The sequence below is a fragment of the Oncorhynchus mykiss genome, chromosome 25 (genome assembly GCF_013265735.2).
Source record: "Oncorhynchus mykiss isolate Arlee chromosome 25, USDA_OmykA_1.1, whole genome shotgun sequence".
NCBI lineage: Eukaryota > Metazoa > Chordata > Actinopteri > Salmoniformes > Salmonidae > Oncorhynchus > Oncorhynchus mykiss.
In genome coordinates, this window is record NC_048589.1 from 3,837,499 (window position 1) to 3,865,407 (window position 27,909).

General features: G+C 40.1%; 1 protein-coding gene across 2 annotated transcripts in view; it reads left to right on the forward strand.

The window, feature by feature from the left end:
* LOC110505243 (CAP-Gly domain-containing linker protein 4) overlaps positions 1–27,909 on the forward strand; it is a 95,275-nt gene that overhangs the window by 39,684 nt on the left and 27,682 nt on the right. For both annotated transcript variants that reach the window (XM_021584347.2, XM_036962353.1), the window contains 3 exons: positions 4,730–4,912; positions 5,328–5,462; positions 27,047–27,170. In XM_021584347.2, coding sequence (XP_021440022.2) covers positions 4,730–4,912; positions 5,328–5,462; positions 27,047–27,170 — 442 coding nt within the window. The remainder of the gene's footprint in view (positions 1–4,729; positions 4,913–5,327; positions 5,463–27,046; positions 27,171–27,909) is intronic.

Sequence of the window (27,909 nt, forward strand, 5' to 3'; positions counted from 1 at the left end):
AAATCACACAACAGTGACAATTCTAACAAAGCACAATTTGATACGATCTTGAATGAAGTCTATTGTGATGGCAAGGTCTTTGCCTGGAGAAAACCAACCCACAAGAATTCAGAATCGCATCCGCAGAGGAAGACTTGATCTGTTTCTTTCAACTTTCCAAGAGGTGACGATGAGCATCACCCCAGACACTCAGAGGCCAGCTCCTCCCAAGATTTTTTAGACCATGAAGAGGAGCCACACAGGTTCCTCAACGAGAGAGGGAGAGGACGCGGAAGCGCCTAACACGGAGGGGAGAGGAAGAAACCAAGACAATCCAACCACACGGAGCAGGACCAGAACAAGCCTGTGATCTCCATTTCTGGAGAACCCCTTTCTGATGATTGTGTTAAAGGTCTTGTCTAAAGGATTGTCCTTTACACACACATACTCAACTAATTCATTAAATTCAAAGATTGACCTATTTTGCAAAACATCTATCCAACTACAGACACCAGTGTCTCAGGTCGGTAGTTTCTGTGCCCTCAAAAACACATTTTAAGCCCAAGTCCACATTTTGTCTCATCGTCCAGAATGCCACACTAAATAAACTTGCCAAGAAAGTGCATTTTGATGTGGAGAATCTGTTTAAAGGTCAAATGGACTCTAACCAAACACAACGTAATCTTTCTAAGACATAGAGGAATACAGTTCAATCATTGGCCAAAAATGGACGGTTTGTGGTTAAAAAAAGCAGACAAAGATGGCGTTACAATAGTGTGGTAAAGACAAATATGTGACAGAAGCCTACCGTCAATTAGACAATGATGAATTCTACCAATCTCTTACCTTCAACCCTACAGAGGACCTAAAAACTGAATTGAAAGGGATCCTCACAGAAGCTAAGGAGAATGGCTACATTTCAGACAATGAGTTCAAATTTATTTTCAATGGCAGTCCGCTTATGGCTTATTTTGACCTTCTTCCAAAGGTCCGCAAGAATCTTGAAAACCCCCCAAGCAGACCCGTCATTAGTGGTAATGAAAGTCTGACAGAACCCATCTCTAAGTACATTGATTACTTTAAGCCTTTTCTGCCATCACCCCCAGCCTATCCTCAAGATACCACAGATCTGTTGAATAAAATTAAGGAATTGAACAATATGGGTACAGCTTCCTTTTTAGTCAACATGGACGTGGAGTCTCTATACCATTAAACATGAACAAGGATTGGTAGGTATGCACAATTTCTTGAGTACCCGGCCTGAGACCCAGATGCTTCCTACATAATTAATTGTCTCACTGACTGAATGGACTTAATATCCTTGTCTTTCAGGAGCGTATTTTTAAACAAGTAAAAAGATGTGCCATGGGAGCATGCTACAGCCCTTCCTACGCTGGTTTGTACTTGGGTAATTGTGAAAATGACTTCATTTTGGATCCTTCTAATAACCAGTTCTTTGACCGGATTATATGGTTGGGACTCTATATTGATGATGTTTGCCTGTTTTGGTCCGGCTCAGAAGATTAACCTATTTCCTTCCACCAATAACAGCATTAACCCTAACATCAAACTAACTATGGAGTACAGCAAGGATAACAATACTTTTTTGGACTTTGACAAACATGTAAAAGGTTGTTTGCACACATCAATCTTTAGTAAGCCTACAGATGGGAATATCATTCTGAGGGTAGACAGCTTTCACCCCAAAAGGCTAAAAGAGAACATTCCATATGGCCAATTCCAAAGAGTCCTCAGAATTTGCGATCTGGAAACAGACTACAGTGTCAAATCTGCTGAATTGGAGAATCACTTCTTGAATCGTGCCCTGAAATATACAGGTATATGGGCCGGACGACTTGACAGAGAGAACTTGTTGCGTAGGGGAGTGCCTCGTGATACATCAGAGAGAGTGTACTTTGTTACAAAATATAGCACTGAAGCAGAGATCATTAAAAATAATTGGAGAATCATCCAAAGCGATACACTACTACGCCAAGTCTTCCCAGAGCCACCAGTAATAAGCTTTAAGAGATGTCCTACCCTAAATGACAAATTAGTCCACAGCTATCTTCCTGGTGACTCTCAAAAAACTTTGCTAGATCACAAACCCAGGGTCTCTTTTAAATGCAACCATTGCAGAAATATTTAACAGAAAAAGTATTTTGTTGACACAGCTTCTAAAATATCAAGTCAAGCATTTAATTAACTGCAAAACCACTGATGTCATCTACATGTTGGAATGTCCACAGTGCAAGGTGTTCTACATTGGACGGACAAAGACCGCCTTAAGACCGCTTAGCGGAACACAAGTACGTCATACGGGTAGGCAAGGCACTACAATTCCTTACACCATGGCAACCCTGCCTCCCTACAAGCTATAGGTATTGATCATGTTCCGGCCTCAATTAGAAAAGAGGACCGTCTTAAACAGCTAAATCAATGGGAGCGTTTTTGGATTTACAAACTACAGGCCACTAAGTACCCTGGTTTAAATGAAGATATGGATTTCTCACCTTTTCTGCGGAGTCGTGATAGATCCATTTCCTGTCATCCAGTGGACATTTTGCTCTATTGCCCTCAGCTATGTTTAGACTGTTGTCCATGTTTGCTGTGTTCTAGTGTACTATGGAATAGATGTCTCTCCTATTCTTGGCACTTTGCCCAGTCATATGTAAGGTTAGAACTACCTTTCTAGGCGTTTTGATGCGTGTAGCTTGGAGTTGATTTTTTTTGATAACATATCTACAGTATTTCACTTTTTAATGTGTAAAGTATTGCTAACTAGGTGTTGTTCAATCTATTTTGTAACCACTCCCTCTTCAAATTGGGTCTGATTAGACAAATCTGTTCAAAAGGGGACATTGTATTAACATTTCTTTGTACTCCCTGACGGTCATACAGTTTAAATGCGTCTGATTTTTTAAAATCTCTCTGGGATATGGGGCAGTATTTTCACGGCCGGATGAAAGGCGTGCCCAAAGTAAACTGCCTGCTACTCAGGCCCAGAAGCTAGGATATGCATATTATTAGTCGATTTGGATAGAAAACACTGTGAAGTTTCTAAAACTGTTTGAATAATGTTTGTGAGTATAACAGAACTGATTTGGCAGGTGAAACCCCGAGCACAATACATCCAGGGAAAACATTTTTGAGGTCAATCTGTTTTCAATGGCAAGCCCGTTTTAATAGAAATATGCTTGCAGTTCCTATGGCTTCCACTAGATGTCAACAGTCTTTAGAAATGTGTTGATGTTTTTCCTTTGAGTAATGAAGAAGTATCCCTTTATTTTCTGGGAGTCGAGCCAAGTGGACTCTTTTGTTTGGGGCGCACGACCTGAAGCTCGCTCCACTTTGATTTTATCCGCTATTGAACACAGTTCATCCCGTCTTAACAGATAAAATGTATCTACTTTTTAAAATACCTAAAGTTGGATTAGGAAAGTTGTTTGAAATGTTTGGACCAAGATTACAGGTAATTTATTAGATAATTTGTAGTCATGTTGGGCGAGTTGGAACCAGTGTTCTTTCTGAATCAAACGCGCCAAATAAATTGACATTTTGGGGATATAACGACGGAATTAATCGAACAAAAGGACCATTTGTGATGTTTATGGGACATATTGGAGTGCCAACAGAAGAAGATCTTCAAAGGTAAGGCATGAATTATATCGTTATTTCTGAGTATTGTGTTGCGCCTGGCGGGTTGAAATATGATTGTCATGTGTTTGTTTGTTGGGGTGCTGTCCTCATAATAGCGGCTGGTGGCTGGATTAACAAGAAGTTAAGCTTTATTTTGCTGTATTGCACATGTGATTGTATGAAAGTTAAATATTTCTAATAATTTTATTTGAATTTGGTGCTCTGCCATTTCACCGGATGTTGTCAAAACGATCCCGCTTACGGGATTTGATACATAAGAAGTTTTTAAACCTTTGTTTCCGTTGAACATGTCATACAAATAAAGGCATTTTAATTAATTATATGAAGAGTGCCTTGGTCCTCCTTTCTTTTTGAAAACTATGTTTAATTTATCTCTGGGACCCTCAGGATGACAAATCAGAGCAACATTACTGAATGTAAGTCACATTATTTACCTTCAGAGGTGAATGTATCAAACCAGTTGCTGTGATAAAATGTTTTATTGTTGTGCACAATCCTCAAACAATAGTATGGTCTTTTTTTTGCTGTAATAGATACTGTAAATTGGACAGTGCAGTTAGATTAATATCAATATACGTTTTCTGCCCATATAAGACATGTCTATGTTCCGGAAAGTTAGCTGTTGTTTACAATATCATTCTAATCACATTATCGCATATTGAGCCACAACAGTACCGGTTTAGGGACAACGATAACATTGATACAATGTCGATCCATTTAAGCAGGCTCTGAATTGCGTGCTTCATGGGACCCAGGGAATGATATAGATCTCATGACAGACATGATAGAAATGGATGGTTTGGAATTAAGATTGTAGGCACACACCCTGCTGTGTGATTTAGGGTGTAGAGAAAGAGCACTTCCTCTGTACATGTCTTGCAAGCTTCGGTTGGAAGCTTGATGCACTGCTTGATCAAAGTGGTGTGCAGTGACTGATTTCTGGTAGTTTTCCTCAAGGCCTTACCACATTCATCTAAATATTGTCTTCTGACCACATATCTTGTTTTTCCCATTTATATTATTTTGCTTATGGTGAATTATTAACTTTTACCTCTTCGCTAACTGTCCACTCCTTATTTTCCTCCCCCAGGTGCTCTCTCTCGTTCCCTCTCTTCCTCTTCATCCTCCCTGGACTCCAGACATGGCCTGACCGTGCAACCTCGGCCATTTCCACGACAACGGCCTCCCGCAAGGCAGCGGCGGGAACGGCTTCAGCCCAGCTCCAAAACCATGCCCCCTCCGACCCGGTCTAAGCCCAGCCCCAGCCTCATTGGTACTGCACTTTCGTGTCATAATTTCAAACCAATGAAATCCACCTACGTTGCTTTGAGTGATATCCATGTACCTTATATGGTGGAACCAGTTTAAAGTCGTAGAGGAGCCTTCATTTCGCTCTCTGATCCAATTATTAGTTAGTTACATTGACAATTGAGAGTCACATCGATTAGTGCGCTCTTGCGCAGTATAGCCGATAATTACTTTAGTATTGACCTTGCGGCCATGGTTATGTTGAGAGCTGAAATTACTATTATTATTATGTCCAGGAAGGTGCTTGAATAATAAGTCATAATTATGATGGTGTTATTAGTGAACATGATGGTGATTATTTTAATGGCTTCCCTGATGTTACAGCTGCTTACGGTGTTGGTAAAAGCATTAATATTCTCTCTCCCCCTCCCATGTTCCAGTACCCCGGAGCCGGACTCCCTCGGCCAGTAGCTCCGTGTGTGACGGGCCCGAGGTGCGCCTAGGGGAGAGGGTGTTGGTGGTGGGCCAGAGAACAGGGGTGGTCCGCTTCTACGGCAAGACCAACTTTGCCCCAGGTCAGATCACTGTCTATTCCCCAAACCCACTACACACATCATGCTACATCCACTGGTAACCATGAGAACTGGCATAATAACTACCATACTAACAGGGTTGCGGTCAATTATGTTTCAATTCAGTCAATACGGAAAGTGTTATGAAATGACGGAGTCACCCATGATTCACCAAACAATATTTTGAAAGAGGAAGTTAAGTATTTTAAGCATGTTTTCATTTCAGTCTCCTCCATATCCACTATGACTCATGTGAAGGTCAAATTTCAGAGGAGGAACTTCTTGATGCAATTAAAGCCTTTAAGTCTGGTAACTCCAGGGCTGGATGGCATACCCGTGGAGGTATACAGTGGCTTGCAAAGGTATTCACCCCCTTGACATCTTTCCTATTTTGTTGCCTTACAACCTGGAATTAACCTTTCTGATCTCCCCATCCCGGATCCGGGATCGTGAATACAGACTCAAGCTCATTACCATAACGCAACGTTAACTATTCATGAAAATCGCAAATGAAATGAAATAAATATGCTAGCTCTCAAGCTTAGCCTTTTGTTAACAACACTGTCATCTCAGATTTTCAAAATATGCTTCTCAACCATTGCAAAACAAGCATTTGTGTAACAGTATTGATGGCTAACGTAGCATTTAGCATTAGCATTCAGCTGGCAACATTTACACAAAAAAACAGAAAAGCATTCAAAAAAATCATTTACCTTTGAAGAACTTCAGATGTTTTCAATGAGGAGACTCTCAGATAGCAAATGTTCAGTTTTTCCTGAAAGATTATTTGTTTAGGACAAATCGCTCCGTTTTCTGCGTCACGTTTAGCTATGAAAAAACCCCTGTATCCAGGATTGTGTAAATCTATCAGCAAGCTCATTAGCATAACACAACGTTAACTATTTATGAAAATCGCAAATGAAATGAAATAAATATGCCATCTCTCAAGCTTAGCCTTTTGTAAACAACACTGTCATCTCAGATTTTCAAAATATGCTTCTCAACCATAGGAAAACAATCATTTGTGTAAAAGTAGCTAGCTAGAGTTAGCATTTCGCGTTAGCATTTAGCGTTAGCATTAGCGTTAGCATCCAGCACGCAACATTAACAAAAACATAAAAGCCTTCAAATAAAATCATTTACCTTTGAAGAACTTCTGATGTTTTCAATGAGGATACTCTCAGTTAGATAGCAGATGCTCAGTTTTTCCAAAAAGATTCCTTGTGTATTAGAAATAGCTCCGTTTTATACATCACATTTGGCTACCAAAAAAAATCCATAAATTCAGTCCTCAAAACGCAAACTTTTTTCCAAATTAACTCCATAATATCGACTGAAAACATGGCAAACGTTGTTTAGAATCAATCATCAAGGTGTTTTTCACATATCTCTTCATTGATACATCGTTCTTGGACACATGCTTTCTCCCCTGAATCAAATGGTAAAGTAGAAGCAGCTGGCAATTGCGCACCGAATTCGACGCAGGACACCAGGCGGACACTTGGAAAATGTAGTCTCTTATGGTCAATCTTCCAATGATATGCCTACAAATACGTCACAATGCTGCTAAGACCTTGGGCGAACGACAGAAAGTGTAGGCTCATTCGTTGCGCAATCACAGCCATATAAGGAGAGAATGGAAAACAGAGCTTCAGAAATTCTGCTAATTCCTGGGTGATGCATCATCTTGGTTTCGCCTGTAGAATGAGTTCTGGGGCACTTACAGACAAAATCTTTGCAGATTCTGAAACTTCAGAGTGTTTTCTTTCCAAAACTGTCAAGAATATGCATAGTCGAGCATCTTTTCGTGACAAAATATCGCGCTTAAAACGGGAACGTTTTTTATCCAAAAATGAAATAGCGCCCCTAGAGCTCTAACAGGTTAAAATAGATTTTGTGGGGCGGGGGGGGGGAGGGGGGGGGGGGGTTGTATAATTTGATTTATACAACATTTCTAGCACTTGAAGATCGAAATATTTTTTTATTGTGAAATTAACAAGAAAAAATACAAAAAAACTGAAAACTTGAGCGTGCATAGCTATTCACCCCCCCCGAAGTAAATACTTTGTAGAGACACCTTTTGTAGCAATTACAGCTGCAAGTCTCTTGGGGTATGTCTATATAAGCTTGGCACATCTAGCCACTGGCATTTTTGCCCATTCTTCAAGGCAAAACTACTCCAGCTCCTTCAAGTTGGATGGGTTCTGCTGGTGTACAGCAATCTTTAAGTCATATCACTGATTCTCAATTGGATTGAGGTCTGAGCTTTGACTAGGCCATTCGAAGGCATTTAAATGTTTTCCCTTAAACCAGTCGAGTGTTGCTTTAGCAGTATGCTTAGGATCATTGTCCTGCTGTAAGGTGAACCTCCGCCCCAGTCTCAAATCTCTGGAAGACTGAAACAGGTTTCCCTCAATAATTTCCCTGTATTTAGCTCCTTCCATCATTCCTTCAATTCTGACCAGTTTCCCAGTCCTTGCCAATGAAAAACATCCCCACAGCATGATGCTGGGTTTGCCAAAAAGCTCAGTTTTAGTCTCATCTGACCAGAGTACCTTCTTCCATATTTTTGGGGAGTCTCCCACATGCCTTTTGGCGAACATCAAACATGTTTGCTTATTATTGTCTGGACACTCTTCTGTAAAGCCCTGCTCTGTGGAGTGTATGGCTTAAAGTGTTCCTATGGACAGATACTCCAATCTCAGCTGTGGATCTTTGCAGCTCCTTCAGAGTTATCTTTGGTCTCTTTGTTGCCTCGGATTAATGCCCTCCTTGCCTTGCCTGTTCTATAATTTTTGGTGGGCGGCCCTATCTTGGCAGGTTTGTTGGTGTGCCATATCCTTTCCATTTTTTAATAATGGATATAATGGTGCTCCGGGGGATGTTTAGAGTTTCTTTTATTGTTTTATAACCCAACCCTGATCTGTACTTCTCCACAACTTTGTCCCTGACCTGTTTGGAGAGGTCCTTGGTCTTCATCGTGCCGCTTGCTTGGTGGTGCCCCTTGCTTAGTGGTGTTGCCGACTCTGGGGCCCTTCAGAACAGGCGTGTATATATACTCGGATCATATGACAGATCATGTGACACTTAGATTGCACACAGGTGGACTTTATTTAACTAATTATGTGTCTTCTGAAGGTAATTGGTTGCACCAGATCTTATTCAGGGGCTTCATAGCAAAGTGGGTGAATACATATGCACGCAACACTTTTCAAATTTTTTTTTCTAAAAATTTTTTCAAACAAGTTTTTTTTTTTTTTTTTTTTTTTTTTACTTCACAAATTTGGACTATTTTGTGTATGTCCATTACATGAAATCCAAATAAAAATCTATTTAAATTACAGGTTGTAATGCAACAAAATAGGAAAACCGCCATGGGGGTGAATAGTTTTGCAAGGAACTGTACCAATCTTTTTTTAGAATAACTCAGAGGACTGTTATTAGCATGTTTTAACCACTCGTTTTTACTGAAACAGGGTCCAAGTGGTAAATATAAAGATCTAGTCCATTAAAAAAAATTGAGACCTCTTACACTTCTGTGTTGTGATGCAAAATGATTTACATAGAATTAAAAAGGTGTCGGATATTATTCATCCTAATCAGACATGTTTTTTACATGGACGATATTTTGATAATGTAAGTACTGGAAACAATAGAACACTAATGAAAAACATGGAAAACCAGGCCTGGTATTCATAGCTCACTTTGAAAAGGCTTTTGATAAAGTTCTACTGGAGTTTATATATAAATGCGTGGAATATTTACATTTTTGAGAATCGCTTATAAAATGGGCTGAAGTTATGTATAGTAAATAATGGCTACTTCTCAAAGTGTCAGAGTAAAACAAGGTTGTCCACTATCGGCATATCTATTTATTATTTCCATCGAAATGTTAGTTGTTTAAATCCAACCTATCCAACAATAATATCAAAGGGTTAGATATCCAGGGCATTAAAATAAATGTAATTGTAGGCTGATGTTGTCTTTTAAATCCATATTTTGGATCCTTCATAGATTATCTAGTTGTTCTAACCTCTCTGGATTACAACCAAATTATAATAAAGTGTACTATATTATGTATTGGATCACAATTTTTTTAAAAACTTTTACATTATCGTGTAGTTTACCAATAAAATGTTCTTATGGTGATGTGGACATACTCGGTATACATATCCCGAAAGAGAGAAATTATCTTAATAGAAAGGTAGCAAAGATAGATAAGATCTTGCCTCCTTGGAAAGGAAAAACCTGTCTGCCTATGGAAAAATCACCCCGTTTAACTCTTTAGTCATGTCCCAGTTTACCTGTTTGCGTATGGTCTTGCTTATACCAGTTTTATTAATTATATGAGCTAAAAATATTAAATTTTATTTGGAATGGCAAGGCAGACACAATTTAAAGTTTTTCGTTTTTAGAATATGAATTTGGAGAGCTGAAATTCTTAAGTATTAAAGCGGTGGACTTCTCACTGAAGACGTCAGTCATACAAAAGTTATACTTAAATCCGAACTGGTTCTCTAGCAAATTATTAAGAATGTCTCACCCCATGTTCAAGAAAGGCCTTTTTTATAACCTCTTACTTTCGGTTATTTGAAAATGAAATAATCTCCAAAATATTGCTATTTTAAAAACAAGCCATAGAAAGTTGGTTGAAATTTCAGTTTAATCCACCAGAAAACACAGAACAAATAATGCAACAAATATTGTGCTTAAACTCAAAAAAAGGTATAATCTTTGTAAAGGATATCATAAATAGGACTTGTCAAGTTATGGCACACATACAGCTAACTAAAATATATGGAAATGTCTGCTCTACCCAAAATTACAACCAACTAATTGCAGCATTACTGCAAATATGGAAGAGGCAAGTGGAAGAGGGAAAAGTAAGGAACTTCTCTGCCGGCCCTGCATTAAAGACCAAAATTGGTTAAATAAAATAGTCATGAATGAAAAAAGTATACCAGTTTAATTTAAGGACCAAAAAAACAAACGTCCTCTCACAGTCAACTGAGTTTATTTTCAGCAAATTTAACGTGTAAATATTTGTATGAACATGACAAGATTCAACAACTGAGACAAACTGAACAAGTTCCACAGAAACTTAACTAACAGAAATGTAATAACGTGTCCCTGAACAAAGGGGTGGTCAAAATCAAAAGTAAGTCAGTATCTGGTGTGGCCACCAGCTGCATTAAGTACTGCAGTGCATCCATCTCCTCATCATGGACTGCACCATATTTGCCAGTTCTTGCTGTGAGATGTTACCCCACCCTTCCAACAAGGCACCTGCAATTTCTTGGACATTTCTGGGGAGAATGGCCCTAGCCTTCACCTTCCGATCCAACAGGTCCCAAACGTCCTCAATGGGATTGAGATCTGGGCTCTTTGCTGGCCATGGAAGACCACTGACATTCTGTCTTGCAAGAAATCACGCACAGAACGAGCAGTATGGCTGGTGGCATTGTCAGGCTGGAGGGTCATGTCAGGATGGGAAGGGTACCACATGGAAGGAAGGGTACCACATGAGGGAGGAGGATGTCTTCCCTGTAACGCACAGCGTTGAGATTGCCTGCAATGACAACAAGCTCAGTCCGATGATGCTGTGACATACCGCCCCAGACCATGACAAAACCTCCACTTCCAAATCGATCCTGCTCCAGAGTACAGACCTCGGTGAAACGCTCATTCCTTCAACAATAAACCCAAATCCAACCATCACCCCTGGTGAGACAAAACCGCTACTTGTCAGTGAAGAGCACTTTTTTGCCAGTCCTGTCTGGTCCAGCGACGGTGGGTTTGTGCCCATAGGCGACATTGTTGCCGGTGATGTCTGGTGAGGACCTGCCTTAAAACAGGCCTACCATCCCTCAGTCCAGTCTCTCTCAGCCTATTGTGGACAGTCTGAGCACTGATGGAGGGATTGTGCATTCCTGGTGTAACTCGGGCAGTTGTTGTTGCCATCCTGTACCTGTCCCGCAGGTGTGATATTCGGATGTACCGATCCCGTGCAGATGTTGTTACACGTGGTCTGCCACTGCGAGGATGATTAGCTGTCCTCGCTGTCTTAGGCGTCTCACAGTACGGACATTGCAATTTATTGCCCTGGCTACATCTGCAGTCCTCATGCCTCCTTGCAGCATGCCTAAGGCACGTTCACGCAGATGAGCAGGGACCCTGGGCATCTTTCTTTTGGTGTTTTTCAGAGTCAGTAGAAAGGCCTCTTTTGGTGTCCTAAGTTTTCATAACTGTGACCTTAATTGCCTTCTGTCTGTAAGCTGTTAGTGTCTTAATGACCGTTCCACAGGTGCATATTCATTAATTGTTTATGGTTCATTGAACAAGCACTTGAACAATGCCGAGAGTGTGCAAAGCTGTCATCCAGGCAAAGGGTGGCTACTTTGAAGAATCTCAAATATAAAATGTATTTTGATTTGTATAACACTTTTTTTGTTAGTACATGATTTCATAGTTTTGATGTCTTCACTATTATTCTACTACTATGTAGACAATAGTAAAAATAGAGAAAAACATTTGAATGAGTAGGTGTTCTAAAACTTTTCACCGGTAGTATGTATTTACAAAGAAATATGTGGGGGATTGGAAATGATGCAGACCATTATATTGATGGAAGCTACAATCTATCTGCAATCTAAAAAGTGTTCTGAAATTCTACTGGCTTACCTACATACACAAATCTATGGGGCCAAAGGTAAAATCCTTTAAGTCATTTTTATTTTGTGCAAACTGCCACCTAAAGGAAAGACATTGGGCATGGGTGTGGTTACCGCATAATTACAATACAGTGAGCTCTAATAGTATTGGGACAGTTACACATTTTGGGTTTTAGCTCTGTACCCCCACACTTTGGATTTGAATTGATACAATGACTATGACGTTATAGTGCAGACTGACAGATATAATTTGAAGGTATTTTCATCCATATTGGGTGAACTGTTTAGAAACCAAAGCACTTGTTATACATAGTCCCTCCATTTTATTGGACCACAAGTATTGTGACAAATTCACTGCTGTGTATTAAAGTAGTTAAACGTTTAGTTTTGGTCCCATATTCCTAGCACTGTTAACATCAAGCTTGTGACTCTACAAACTTGTTGGATGCATTTGCTGTTTGCTTTGGTTGTTTTAGATTATTTTGTGCCGAATAGAAATTTATGGTCAATAATGAATTTTGTCATTGGAGTCACTTTTATTGTAAATAAGAATATAATTTGTTTATAAACACTTCTACATACATGTTAATACGACCATGATTACAGATAATCCTGAATAATTTGTAAATAATGATGAGTAAAAAGGTTAGATGCACAAATATTACCCCCCCCCCCCCACCCAAAAAAAAAAAATGCTTACCTCTTGGGGTATGATATTTGTGTGTATTTATTATACTAAAGGTGAGGACGCTGCATTTCACATTTACTTAACTTTTAACTGCATTTGTTGATAACTAATCTAAAAAAAATACTCTGGATACATTCAGTAACATGATAAGAATATTCTTTCAACATTTGGGGTAGGTGCAAAATAAGAAAAAATAATTCGTAGCATTACACAGTTCCTAGTAATTTCAATGCAATTTTATGACTCAAAGAAGAGTCTTCAACTATAAGGTGCTTTTAAAAAAAAATTTTTTTAGCTCTGCTGCTGAGGAACTACAGCAAGCAGACTTGTTTTGTTTGGAACAAAGCCCTGCATCCCCACCATCATACAATTATTGTTGTTGTTTACGCAATCCAACATTTTTCCATTATAAATCGCAATCTGGGTCAGGTGGGCATCATTTCAAAGCTTTTTATGTTGCCAACATGACTAGCTTAATTATAAAATACGATCTTAGTGTTAGGCTTTTACAAGGCTATTCAGAAAACGGGTTAATGTTCTCCGTCACTGCGATTTTTAATTTCAGCTATATGGATTTAGATCCACAATAAAAATCTCCTGGTGGATAGGGGTTCAACGAAATATATTTCCAAATAAATGTATTCTCAAATACTTTATTTTCTTGGTTACGCAGTGTGCACTGAACTGACATGCATGATTATTGCTGACACTCTGATGTTCAGATGAAGGGAATGAAATAGTCTGTAATCCGCTCCATCGCGATGCTCAACTCAAACAGCGGTGTGTAGCCTACTCTAGCTGCTGGCAAAATAATTCAATGCCTCTACTTTTTCACTCAGGATATAACTTTCCAGTGCTACTATTCTTGCCATGTAATGTTGTTATTAAAACTAAATCAGACATCCCCATAGTACAATAGTTTACCTATTTACCTAGTCGGCTTGTTCTGTGTTCTATGCGAGAGTCATGTGGAAGTAGGAGTGCTGAGGGTGCTACAGCACCCCCTGATAAATCAGAATTGTAAAAAATATCATAAAAAAATGTGTAAGTATAACAAATGTTCACAAAAGTAGTGCACTGTGCCTTTATTACTCCTGTATGAGCAGACCAAAATAGTTGTCAGCAGCACTGGGAGAAAAAATTCTCACAGCATATCCAACCATTGTAATTTAGGTACAAAATGAAAATAAGGAGATGACTATTAGGCTTTAGTATGATGTTCATTATAATTTACTTAATTCATTTTTAGCAATGTTGCTTTCAAAAAGGTTGCTGCTGTTCCCATAGATAGACAGTACATGGTTGCTCTATGTATCATTGACCCTGGATAAGCTAAAGACTGGGCTAACACAGCTAACCTTTTAGGTCAATAATATGCTAATTTTGTAAACAATTTGCTGCCTTCATAATCCTGAGAGAAATTGAACTAGATAGTAGCTAGGTTAGCTGACTTTTCTCAAAACAAACATCATTCTGGCTAGCTACTATATTTCACGCTTGCTAGCTTGTACACAGCCAAATATCACTCCAGAAACACAATGGGTAAATGGCGTTCTAAAATGTTTCATGGTGGAGACAAACGAGGGCGATAGTGCAGGGGTTGAGGAGGAGGACGTTGAAGAACGAGTGAGAAGATGGAAGTGGATATGGAACTTGAGGTAAAACAACTGATGGATGGTTGGGCAGTGGGTATGGAGCTCGAGATAAAACAACAGAAAAGGACACAAAATAGATGTTTCCGCAGTGATGATTTTCATGACCACAACGCCCGCTCGCATTTTAAGGCCCGCCTTCCCACATCCATGATTTGTTGGGAGAGTTGGCTGTCTGAAGAAGACCGATCTTAGACATTTTTTTGTTGATTTTGTCGTCGTTGCCAAAATAATGTAATTGAAATCAGACCCTTGACACTAATGCCTACGGTCTGGTTTTTGGGACTATTTTGGGATTACACCCATGAGCAATCACCAGGGTAAAATTCTCTACTGTATGGAGTATCGTCATACATAATATTAAGCATCATAGTGCTGTATATTTGTTTTCTCACTTGTTTGTACTTATGTTGCCATGCCAAGGCATTTCCTACAAGCTGCCTTAATCAGGGTTAACAATTTGTTATTTAAACATGTTCACCAAGTCAGAAACAAACAAAGCTGGTTTTCAAGGGATTTTCATGTTTGCAAGTTTATGGCAAGTTGTTGATAGTATATTGAAGTATATCATGCTCTTAACACATGTTCTTTACATAGCGATTGCGGTTGCATTGAACATTTCCATTAGCATTGAGTAATAGTGGCAGCAGCATCACTTGACCTCCCCATTAGCAATATGGATTATGCAATGTATACATGATACGTAATATGCAGTGCCTACTGAACGTCTACACACCCCTTGTAGTCTTCACATTTTGCTGCTTTATAATTAAATCTAAAAAGGATTACATAAAAAAAAAAAAATCCTACAGATCTACCAAACCTTCTAAATTTTAAAAGTCAAAGATAATTCTAGAACATTTTCCTAATAAATACTTTAAATACTTTTTTTTCTTCTTGATGTCTTAGAGTTAATACTTGGTGGAAGCAACTTTGGATCCATTACAGCTGTGAATAATTTTGAATAAGATTCTAACAAACTTTATGCAAACTTCCTGTTATTGTTAATGAATAGAGGTTAGTATGTCTTGGGCATATGATCTTTGACCCTATAACTTTCTCACTCATTATTTAAGTTTCACTCAGGATCATCTGTAGTCATGGTAAAATCCACATTAATGTAAGGGTGTTTAGAAACATATTCTTATTTATAATAAAAGTGACCCCAAAATAACAGTACCTTATTTACCATACATTTCTATTGGGCACAAGATAATCTGAAACACAACCAAAACGAACCGCAAATGAATCCAACAAAGTAGTCTCAAGCTTGATGTAGTCAATCCGTGCTAGGAATATGGGACCAAGTACTAAACTTGTGACTACTTTATTTTATAAGAGTCGTTAGGGGTGTCAACAATTTTGACTCCTACCTTTTTGAGGATAATACATATTACTTGTTTTAAAAAAATCTATATCGCTGAGCAATTGTATTAGTATAAAATATAATTTCAGACTTTTTTTGACCCTACAATGTGCATTCGGAAAGTAGTCAGGCCCCTTGACTTTCTATGTTACAGCCTTAATCTAAAATATTATTCAGCCTTATTATTTTTCCTCATCAATCTAAACGCAACACCCCATAATGACAAAGTGAAAACCGTTTTTTAGAAATGTTAGCAAATGTATAACATTTTTTAAGGAGAAGTGGATCTAAAATTCCATGCATAACACTTGTATCTTTTGGCAATGTTTATTATGAGTATTTCTGTAAATTGATGTGGCTCTCAGCAAAATCACTGGATGTTTTGGAACTACTGAGCGCAAATGTAAACTCAGATTTTTGGATATCAATATTGATTTTATCGAACAAAACATACATGTATTGTGTAACATAAAGTCCTATAGTGTCATCTGATGAAGATCATCAAAGGTTAGTGATGAATTTTATCTCTATTTCTGCTTTTTGTGACTCCTCTCTTTGGCTGGAAAAATGGCTGTGTTTTTCTGTGACTACGTGCTGACCAAACATAATCGTTTGGTGTGCTTTCGTCGTAAAGCCTTTCTGAAATCGGACAATGTGGCTGTATGTACAACAAGTTCATCTTTAAAATGGTGTAAAATACTTGTATGTTTGAGGATTTTTAATTATGGGATTTCTGTTGTTTTGAATATGGCGCCCTGCAATTTCACTGGCTGTAGGCGAGGTGGGACGCTACCGTCCCACATATCCCAGAGACGTTAATGCAACCGCTGTGTCAGATTAAAATAACTTTATGGAAAAAGCACACCATACAATAATCGGCGCTCAGACACAAAAATAGGCCATACAGATACCCGCCATGTTGTGGAGTCAACAGAAGTCAGAAATAGCATAGTAAATATTCGCTTAACTTTGATGATATTCATCAGAATGCACTCCCAGGAATCCCAATTCCACAATAAATGTTTGTTTTGTTCAAAAAAGTCAATTTATGTCCAAATACCTCCTCTTTGTTTGCGTGTTTAGTCCAGTAATCCAAATTCATGCGGCACGAGCACTAGGTCCAGGCGACAAGTCAAAAAGTCCCGTTACAGTTCGTGGAAACATGTCAAATGATGTAATCAATCTTTAGGATGTTTTAAACATAAATCTTCAATAATATTCCAACCGGAGAATTCCTTTGTCTTTAGAAATGCAATGGAACGCAGCTCGCTCTCAGGGGAGCGCGCGTGATCAGCTCATGGCAAACACCTGATTGAAAGGGCTCTCTTTCTCGCCCCCTTCATAGTAGAAGCCTCAAACAAGGTTCTAAAGACTGTTGCCATCTAGTGGAAGCCTTGGGCAGTGCAATATGACCCCGTAGACACTGTATATTCGATAGGCAATGAAAAACTACAAACCTCAGATTTCCCACTTCCTGGTTGGATTTTTTCTCAGGTTTTTGCCTGCCATATGAGTTCTGTTGTACTCAGACATCATTCAAACAGTTTTAGAAACTTCAGGGTGTTTTCTTTCCAAATCTACTAATTATTTGCACATTCTAGCTTTTAGGCCTGAGTAGCAGGCAGTTTTCTCTGGGCACCTTTTTATCCAAGCTACTCAATACTGCCCCCCAGTCCCAAATAAGTTTTAATTAAACAGATACCTTGTTTACATACGTTTTCAGACCCTTTGCTTTAAGACTCGAAATTGAGCTCAGGTGCATCCTGTTTCAATTGATTATCCTTGAGATGTTTCTTAAACTTGGACTACACCTGTGGTAAATTCAATTGAGTGTACATGATTTGGAAAGCCACACACCTGTCTATATAAATCCCACAGTTGACAGTGCATGTCAGAGCAAAAACCAGGCCATGAGGTTGAAGGAATAACCGTAGAGCTCCGAGACAGGATTGCGTCAAGGCACAGATCTGGGAAAGGGTACCAAAAAATGTGTCCAGCATTGAAGGTCCCCAAGAACACACTGGCCTCAATCATTCTTAAATGGAAGAAGTTTGGAACCACCAAGACATCCTAGAGCTGTCCCCCCAGCCAAACTGAGCAATCGGGGGAGAAGGGCCTTGGCAAGGAAAGTAACCAAGAACCCGATGGTCACTGATACAGTTCTTGTGTGGAGATAGGAGAACCTTCCAGAAGGACAACCATCTCCGCAGAGCTCCACAAATGAGGCCTTTATGGTAGAGTGGCCAGACAGAAGCCACTCCTCAGTAAAAGGGGCATGACAGTCCGCTTGGAGTTTGCCAAAAGACACCTAAAGGACTCTCAGACCATGAAGAACAAGATTCTCTGGTCTGATGAAACCAAGATTGAACTCTTTGGCCTGAATGCTCAGTTTCATGTCTAGAAGAAACCTGGCACCATCCCTATGGTGAAGCATGGTGGTGCCAGCATCATGCTGGCGGGATGTTTTTTAGTGGCAGGGACTGGGAGACTAGTCAGGATCGAGGGAAAGATGAACGGAGGAAAGTACAGAGAGATCCTTGATGAAAACCTGTTCCAGAGCGCTCAGGACCTCCGACTGGGGCGAAGGTTCACCTTCCAACAGGACAACGACCCTAAGCACACAGCCAAAACAACACAGGAGTGGCTTCGGGACAAGTCTCTGAATGTCCTTGAGTGGCCCAGCCAGAGCTCAGACTTGAACGTGATCGAAAATCTCTTTTTTAGAGACCTGAAAATAGCTGTGCTATTGGGAGAAACTCACCAAATACAGGTGTGCAGAGCTTGTAGCGTCATACCCCAAAAGACTCAAGGCTGTAATCTATGCCAAAGTTGCTTCAACAAAGTACTGAGTAAAGGGTCTGAATACTTATGTAAATGTCATATTTCAGTAACTTTTTTTAATGTACATTTGCAAAATGTGAAAAAATTGTTTTTGCTATGTCATTATGGGATATTATGGTGTAGATTGATGAGGAAAAAAACAATTTAATAAATTTTAGAGTAAGACTTTAACATGACAACCTTTTGAAAATGTCAAGGGGTCTGAATACTTTCTAAATGCACTGTAGCTCAGTATTTGAAGTATTTATTTTATACAGTCATTATTGCTTATCTTTATTGCGGTTGTCTATAATTTCAGACCCCACTGTATATCATATACGTAAATATAGCTATGATTGTGTTTTCTGTACTAGTGTTATAAACTCTCCACTGGAGAAAATGTTTGGTATCACTTTACTTGAAGCGTTATTGGAACACTACTCTGCAGGATCAATCCTTTAGATACACGAAAGCCAGAACTAGTTGGGTACTATTAAGTGACAAGTGACGGCTTTGGGCAGGTCTGTCTGTCATTCGGAACAACTTTGGTGCCACACAGTTTTGTTTTCGCTTCATTCAGCCATTTTCAAGGTGCTGTAAAAGGGTCATTCATTAAAAAATATATATATTTCACCTTTATTTAACCAGGTATGCCAGTTGAGAACAAGTTTTCATTTACAACTGCGACCTGGTCAAGATAAAGCAAAGCAGTGAGACAAAAACAACACAGAGTTACACATGTGATAAACAAACATACAGTCAATAACACAATATAAAAATCTGTAGACAGTGTGTGCAAATGAAGTAAGGAGGTAAGGCAATAGGTAAGGCCATAGTGGCGAAGTAATTACAATTTAGCAATTAAAACTTGAGTGGTAGATGTGCAGATGAGGATGTGCAAGTAGAATACTGGTGTGCAGAAGAGCAGAAAAAATAAAAATAATGGAATGAGGTATGTGGTTGGTTGGATGGATGGGCTATTTATAGATGGGCTGTGTACAGTTGTAGCGATCGGTAAGCTGCTCTCACAGCTGATGCTTAACGTTAGTGAGGGAGATATACAGTTGAAGTCAGAAGTTTACATACACTTAGGTTGGAGTCATTAAAACTCATTTTTCAACCACTCCACAAATGTCATGTTAACAAACTATAGTTTTGGCAAGTTGGTTAGGACATCTACTTTGTGCATGACACAAGTCATTTTTCCAACAATTGTTTACAGATTATTTCACTTATAATTCACTGTATCACAATTCCAGTGGGTCAGAAGCTTACATACACTTAGTTAACTGTGCCTTTAAACAGCTTGGAAAATCCCAGAAAATGATGTCATGGCTTTAGAAGCTTCTGATAGGCTAATTGACATCATTTCAGTCCATTGGAGGTGTACCTGTGGATGTATTTCAAGGCCTACCTTCAAACGCAGTGCCTTTTTGCTTGACATCATGGGAAAATCAAATGAAATCAGCCAAGACTTCAGGAAAAACATTTGTAGACCTCCACAAGTCTGGTTCATCCTTAGGAGCAATTTCCAAATGCCTGAAGGTACCACGTTCATCTGTACAAACAATATTACTCAAGTATAAACACCATGGGACCACGCAGCCGTCATACTGCTTAGGAAGCAGACCCGTTCTGTCGTCTAGACATGAGCGTACTTTGTTGCGAAAAGTGCAATTAATTCCCAGAACAACAGCAAAGGACCTTGTGTTACACCCTGACCTTAGTATTCTTTGTTATTTTGGTTAGGTCAGGGTGTGACATGGGTGATGAATGTGTTTGTGCTTGTCTAGGGGTTTTGTATGTTTATGGGGGTGTTTCCTATCTAGGTGTTTTTGTAAGTCTATGGTTGCCTTGATTGGTCCTCAATTAGAGGCAGCAGTCTATCGTTGTCTCTGATTGCGAACCATATTTAGTCAGCCATATTCTTTGGGTATATTGTGGGTGATTGTTCCTGTTACCAGTGTTCGGTATGAAGAGGCAGCACGGCTGGAAGCCCGAGAGGCAGCCCCAAAAATGTATTGGGTGGGGGCACACGGGGAAGCCAGGTAGGAGACCTGCGCTAACTCCCCGTGTTCACTGTGGAGAGAGAGGGCATCGTACTGGTCAGGCACCGTGTTATGTGGTAGAACGCACGGTGTCTCCAGTACGCGTGCTTAGCCCGGTGCTCTACATCCCAGCTCCCCGCGTCTGCCGGGCTAGGGTGAGGATCCAGCAAGGGCAGATGGTGCCAGCCCTGCTATCCAGACAGCCAGTGGGTCTCCTCAGGCTAGGATATCCTGCGCTGGCGTTGCGCACTGTGTCTCCTGTATGTCTGCACAGCCCAGTGCGTCCTGTGCCTGCGCCCCGCACATGCCGGGCTAGAGTCACCATCCAGCCAGAACGGGTTGTGCAGGCCATTAGCTCAAGACCTCCAGTGCGTCTTCACGGTCTGGTCTATCCAGTACCACCAGTGCCAACAACACGCACCAGACCTCCAGTACGCCTCCACAGCCCAGTACCTCCTGTTCCTCCACTCGCCCTGAGGTGCGTGTCTCCAGCCCGGTATCACCAGTGCCGGCACCACGCATCAGGCCACCAGTGCACCTCCAGGGTCCAATACTCCCTGTTCCTGCTCCTCGCACTCACCCTGAAGTGCGTGTCCCCCGCCCGGTACCACCAGTGCCGGCACCACGCACCAGACCTATAGTGCGCCTCGGCAGTCCAGTATGCCCTGTTCCTCCTCCCCGCACTCGCCCTGAGGTGTGTGTCCTCGGCACAGTACCGGCACCAGGCCTACAGTGCGCCTCGCCAGTCCAGAGCGTCCGGCAACAGTACCCAGTCCAGAGCGTCCAGCAACAGTGCCCAGTCCAGAGCGTTCGGCAACAGTACCCAGTCCAGAGCGTCCGGCAATAGTTCGCAGACTGGAACCTCCTACGACGGGCCTTTAAATGGGGGGTACTGTCACACCCTGACCTTAGTATTCTTTGTTTTCTTTGTTATTTTGGTTAGGTCAGGGTGTGACATGGGTGATGTATGTGTTTTTGTCTAGGGGTTTTGTATGTTTATGGGGGTGTTTCCTATCTAGGTGTTTTTGTAAGTCTATGGTTGCCTAGATTGGTTCTCAATTAGAGGCAGTTGTCTATCATTGTCTCTGATTGGGAACCATATTTAGGCAGCCATATTCTTTGGGTATTTTGTGGGTGATTGTTCCTGTTACCAGTGTTCCTATGTGTTAGTGTTCACATTTACGGGACTGTTTCGTCTTTGTTGATTTTGTCGGTTTAATGTTTTGTTCATTGTTTAAGTATCCCATTAAAATATGGATTATCATCACGCTGCATTTTGGTCCTCCTCGTTACACCTTGTGAAGATGCTGGAGGAAACCGGTACAAATGTATCTGTATCCTCTGTAAAACTAGTACTAAATCTACGTAACCTGAAAGGCCGCTCAGCAAGGAAGAAACCACTGCTCCAAAACCGGCAAAAAAATTGTCAGACTACGGTTTATAAATGCACATGGGGACAAATATCGTACTTTTTGAAGAAATGTTCTCTGGTCTGATGAAACAAAAATAGAACGGTTTGGCCATAATTGCCATCGTTATGTTGTGGAGGAAAAAGGGGAGGCTTCCAAGCCAAAGAACACCACCCCAAACGTGAAGCACGGGGGTGGCAGCATTATGTTGTGGGGGTGCTTTGCTGCTGGAGGGACTGGTGCACTTCACAAAACAGATGGCATCATGAGGCATGAAAATTAACATCTCAAGACATCAGTCAGGAAGTTAAAGCTTGGTCGCAAATGGGTCTTCCAAATGGACAATGACCCCAACCATACTTCCAAAGTTGTGGAAAAGAGGCTTAAGGACAACTAAGTCAAGGAGTTGGAGTGGCCATCACAAAGCCCTGACCTCAATCCTATAGAACATTTGTGGGCAGAACTGAAAAAGCACGTGCGAGCAAGGAGGCCTAGAAACCTAACTCAGTTACACCAGCTCTGTCAGGAGGAATGGGCCAAATTTCACCCAACTTATTGTGGGAAGCTTGTGGAAGGCTACCCGAAATGTTTGACCCAAGTAAAACAATTTAAAGGCAATGCTACCAAATACTAATGGAGTGTATGTAAACTTCTGACCCACTGGGAATGTGATGAAAGAAACAAAAGCTGAAATAAATAATTATCTCTACTATCATTCTGACATTTCAAATTGTTTAAATAAAGTTGTGATCTTAACTGACCTAAGACTGGGAATATTTACTCTGATTAAATGTCAGGAATTGTGAAAAACTGCATGTTTTTGGATAAGGTGTATGTAAACTTCCGACCTCAACTGTACATCCCTCCCTACCTTGTAGGCTTACCCAGTATCAAAGGCTTGGCTTGACAATCTCCAAATGTCGTTAACAATGGCAATTCTGACATGTTAATCTTGGTGGGGCAAACTCAACCAATATTTTTCAAATATTTTTTTGCCATTAAATCCACTGCACAACATTGTATTATTTCATTATGCCTATTTGGTCTTAAAAGAAAGGAAAATACAATCACGAGCATTCACTTTTTTATGCAATATACCGACGCACAGACAGCACATTGCTCAAACAAAACAATCCTTGCAATATCAACTGGAATTACATGGGTCTATTAAGTCAAATCAAAATCCAACTGTCACATGCGCCGAATACAACAAGTGTATACTTTACCGTGAAATGCTTACTTACAAGCCCTTAACCAACAGTGCAGTTCAAGAAGAAAATATTTACCAAGTGGACTAAAATAAAATGTAATAACAAAAAGTAACACAATAACTAGGCTATATACAGGAGGCACCGGTACCGAGTCAGTGTGCAGGGTACAGGCTAGTTGAGGTCATCTGTACATGTAGGTGGGGGAAAAGTGACTATGCATAGATAACAAACCAACAGCGAGTAGCAGCAGTGTACAAAAGGGGGGGGGGGGGGGGGGGGGAAATGTAAATTGTCTGGTAGCGATTTTTATGAATTGTTTAGCAGTCTTATGTATTGGGGGTAGAAGCTGTTGAGGAGCCTTTTGGTCCTAGACTTGGCGCTCTGGTACTGCGTGCGGTGGCAGAGAAAAGAGTCTGTAACTTGGGTGACTGGAGTCTCTGACAATTTTATGGGCTTTCCTCTGACACTGCTATTATATAGGTTCTGAATGGCATGAAGCTTGGCCCCAGTGATGTACTGGGCCATTCGCACTACCCTCTGTAGCGCCTTACGGTCAGATGCCGAGCAGTTGCCATACCAGGCGGTGATGCAACCAGTCAGGATGCTCTCTGGTGCAGCTGTAGAACCTTTTGAGGATCTGGGGACCTGAGGGGGTCTCCTGAGGGGGAAAAGGTTTTGTTGTGCCCTCTTCACCACTGTCTTGTTATGTTTGTACCATGATAGTGCATTAGTGATGTTGTTGAGAAAACTATTTGATTGAGAAGAGACTGTCACTGGCAAACATGGTTTAAAGACCCAACAACGTTATTTAGTTTCTCCTCCTCGTGAAGAAAAGCACATGAGCTAAATATAAAGTAAGCAAAACAATGAAATCATTCCAACATTATCTAAAATGATTAATAAGATACTGTACTAATGAGCAAGACCTATATAAGCAACATAACAATTGGAATGTACAAACTTTGTAATGTACAAAAACAATTATAATGTACAAATATTAATGCGCGAGTAATCGATATAGCTACATGTTATAGGCACAGAATTCAGGTCATGGGCCGTTCTTACTGTGTTCTCCCTGTACACCAAGTCAGAACCGTAGGATAAATAAAGGGGCCATATAAGCAGACAATGAAAGCTCTTGCATTATTCGATGATTACATTTCTCTATAACAGGTTATAGGCTGCATGTGCACCATCAAGTCAGAACTGTAGGCAAAATTAAGGGGGGTAAATACACCAAGTTATTAAGATGAGTTACATAAAATCTTACTACACAACATTCAGTCGTGGCTAAAAGTTTTAAGAATGACACAAATATTAATTTTCACAAAGTCTGCCTCAGTTTGTATGATGGTAATTTGCATATGCTCCAGAATGTTATGAAGAGTGATCAGATGAATTGCAATTAATTGCAAAGTCCCTCTTTGCCACTCTTTCATAGTTTTGAAGTCTTCTATTAATTATACAATGTAGAAAATTGTAAAACTAAGGGAAAACCCTGGAATGAGTAGGTGTGTCCAAACCTTTGACTGCTACTGTATATACTGTGCATTCAAAGTATTCAGACCCCTTGACTTTTTCAACATTTTGTTAGGTTACAGCCTTATTCTGAAATGGATTTGAAAAAAATAATGTCCATATCAATCTATACACAATACCCCATGATGACGAAGCAAAAACATTTTTGCAAATTTATATTTAAAAAATTACATTTTTCACATAAGTATTCAGACCCTTTGCTATGAGACTTGAAATTGAGGTCAGGTGCATCCTTAATATGTTTCTACATCTTGATTGGAGTCCACCTCTGGTAAATTCAATTTATTGGACATGATTTGGAAAGGCACACAACTGTCAACAGTAGCAGTCAAATGTTTGCACACACCTACTCATTCAAGGGTTTTTCTACATTGTAGAATAATAGTGAAGACATAAACTATGAAATAACACATATGGAATCATGTAGTTAACAAAAACGTGTTAAACAACGTTTTACATTCTTTAAATTAGCCATCCTTTGCCTTGATGACCTTTGCCTTGATGACAGCTTTGCACACACTTGGCATTTCAAACAGCTTAACCTGGAATGATTTTCTTTGCAATTTCTCACATGGAATAGCCTTAATTTCTCAGAAGAATTATAGACTGAAGAGTTTCAGAAGAAAGTTATTTGTTTCTGGCTATTTTGAGCCTGTAATCAAACCCACAAATGCTGATGTGCCAGATACTCAACTAGTCTAAAGAAGGACAGTTTTATTGCTTCTTTAATCAGAACAACAGTTTTCAACTGTGCTAACATAATTGCTAAAGAGTTTTCTAATGATGAATTAGCCTTCTAAAATTCTAAACTTGCATTAGCGAACATACCATTCCATTGGAACACAGAAGTGGTGTTGCTGATAATGGGCCTCTGTACGCCTATGTAGATATTCCATTAAAAATCATCTGTTTCCAGCTACAATAGTCGTTTACAACATTAACAATGTCTTCACTGTATTTCTGATCAATTTGATGTTATTTTAATGGAATAATTTTTTGCTTTTCTTTCAAAAACAAGGACATTTCTAAGTGACCCCAAACTTTTGAACGGTAGTGTATTTTGATTTGCATGACATTTTTTTTTTTTTTTTTTGGTCACTTCATGATTCCATTTGTTATTTCATAGTTCTGATGTCTTCGCTATTATTCTACAATGTAAAAAACATAAAAAATAAAGGAAAGCCCTGGAATGGGTAGGTGTGTCCTAACTTTTAAATGGTACTCTCTCATAGAAGATGAATAGAAGATAAGCTTAGGCCTAACCCCAGAGGGATAGAGATATGCTGGTGGCATGCTACGACACCGATGGCTACTGCGTCTGTAATACAGATATAGACGTACAAAGGAAGGTCATTCGTTCATTTTCAATCTGAATTATTTGTATAAGGCATTGTAGTAGTTACTCTGGTAGGCCGGAAACCATCTTCCTCAGTAGCTCAAGTTCAGCTGTCGGAGTCAGTTGGTACTCAGGGGCAAACTGCCTTCATATCATAGGCCTGCTAAAGTTTAATAATAGCCACACCATACCAAACTTTTCTAAACTTTTTATTAGGGTAAAATCAGAAGTAAGTTAAGCCATTGTTTATAGGGAAGATACGATTACAAGAGCAATTGTAAACCAGGGAAAAACGCGCTACTCTCCCCAACCCCCCCCCCCCCCCCCCCCCCCCCCCCAGTAAATTTCCATTGGTCCTTAACGTCATCCATTGGAATACATCAAGCTGCTGAATCTTGTAGAAGACAGTTGTTTAAGAATGTGACTACATTGGTTATTGTAGACACAGCGTGCAAGAGTTTCTTCTACATGAATGCACTTACCCTTGTCTTGCATTGTGATATTTGCAATCAAGTATTGAATGCAAATATTGAAGGGGCAGCAGTAGCCTAGTGGTTAGAGTGTTGGGCCAGTAACCGAAAGGTTGCTGGATCGAATCTCCGAGCTGACAAGGTAAAAATCTGTTGTTCAGCCCCTGAACAAGGCAGTTAACCCACTGTTCCCCGGTAGGCCGACATTGTAAATAAGAATTTGTTCTTAACTGACTTGCCAAGCAAAATAATAAAATGGATGGCCTCGAGAAGCTGCTTGATGGCCTTGAGAAGCTGGCCTTGAGAAACTGCTCTAATCATGGTTTGACTTTGACTGTCTGTCTGCCTCTTTTTCTATCTATCCATCTGTCCCTCAGGGTTCTGGCTGGGGATCGAGCTGGACAAGCCCAGCGGGAAGAACGATGGCTCGGTCGGCGGGGTGAACTACTTCAGCTGTCCTCCCAAACATGGTGTCTTTGCCCCTCCATCACGTGTACAGAGGTAAGTACATACCCCTCTGGGCTACTCCATTTTATATTTGTAAACAACAAACAAAAAAATCTGGAAGGATTGTCTTTAATTATTTCTCACATTTAGAAATGGGTTTAGAGAAAAACATTTACTGAACCAAAGGTGCATCTGGTGAATGTCACTGGCACAATTACCGCATAACCGTGTAACTGACGGTTATGGATGAAGACTGTGATGAAAATAACCGCCATATGTGGAATGAACAGCTCACTCAGGGCGGGATGAACGGGCATTTGTGCACTTGAGTCCATTTCTGCTATAACATGGACTCTTAACAACGTGATGAAACTAGAAATAGAATGAATAGAACGGGCTTGGAACCTCTAACCCTGGAAATTTGACTGGTAAACTGAGTACACTCAGAATGGCTGTCTGTTATTGTATTGCAATCATTTCCATGGTAATGTAGAATGTTCATTCAAATTATTTCGAAGGAATTAATTAACATAATTTCAGTGCATATTAATGGGTACACTTACTGCTCTACTTCCAGCTTTTCTCCTATGGGTACGCTCACAATGGCCGCCAGTCCACCCATTATGACATAATTGACTTCAATGGGGATGCCCATTCTATTCATTATATTTCTATGGCAGCACATGCACGTGAGAGTGGAGAAGAGGAGAACCTGTTTTTCTTTATTTTTTTCTATTCGAACGGTTATCACGGTGACATCAGTAATTTGGCAGGCCAATAACCATCATCCAAA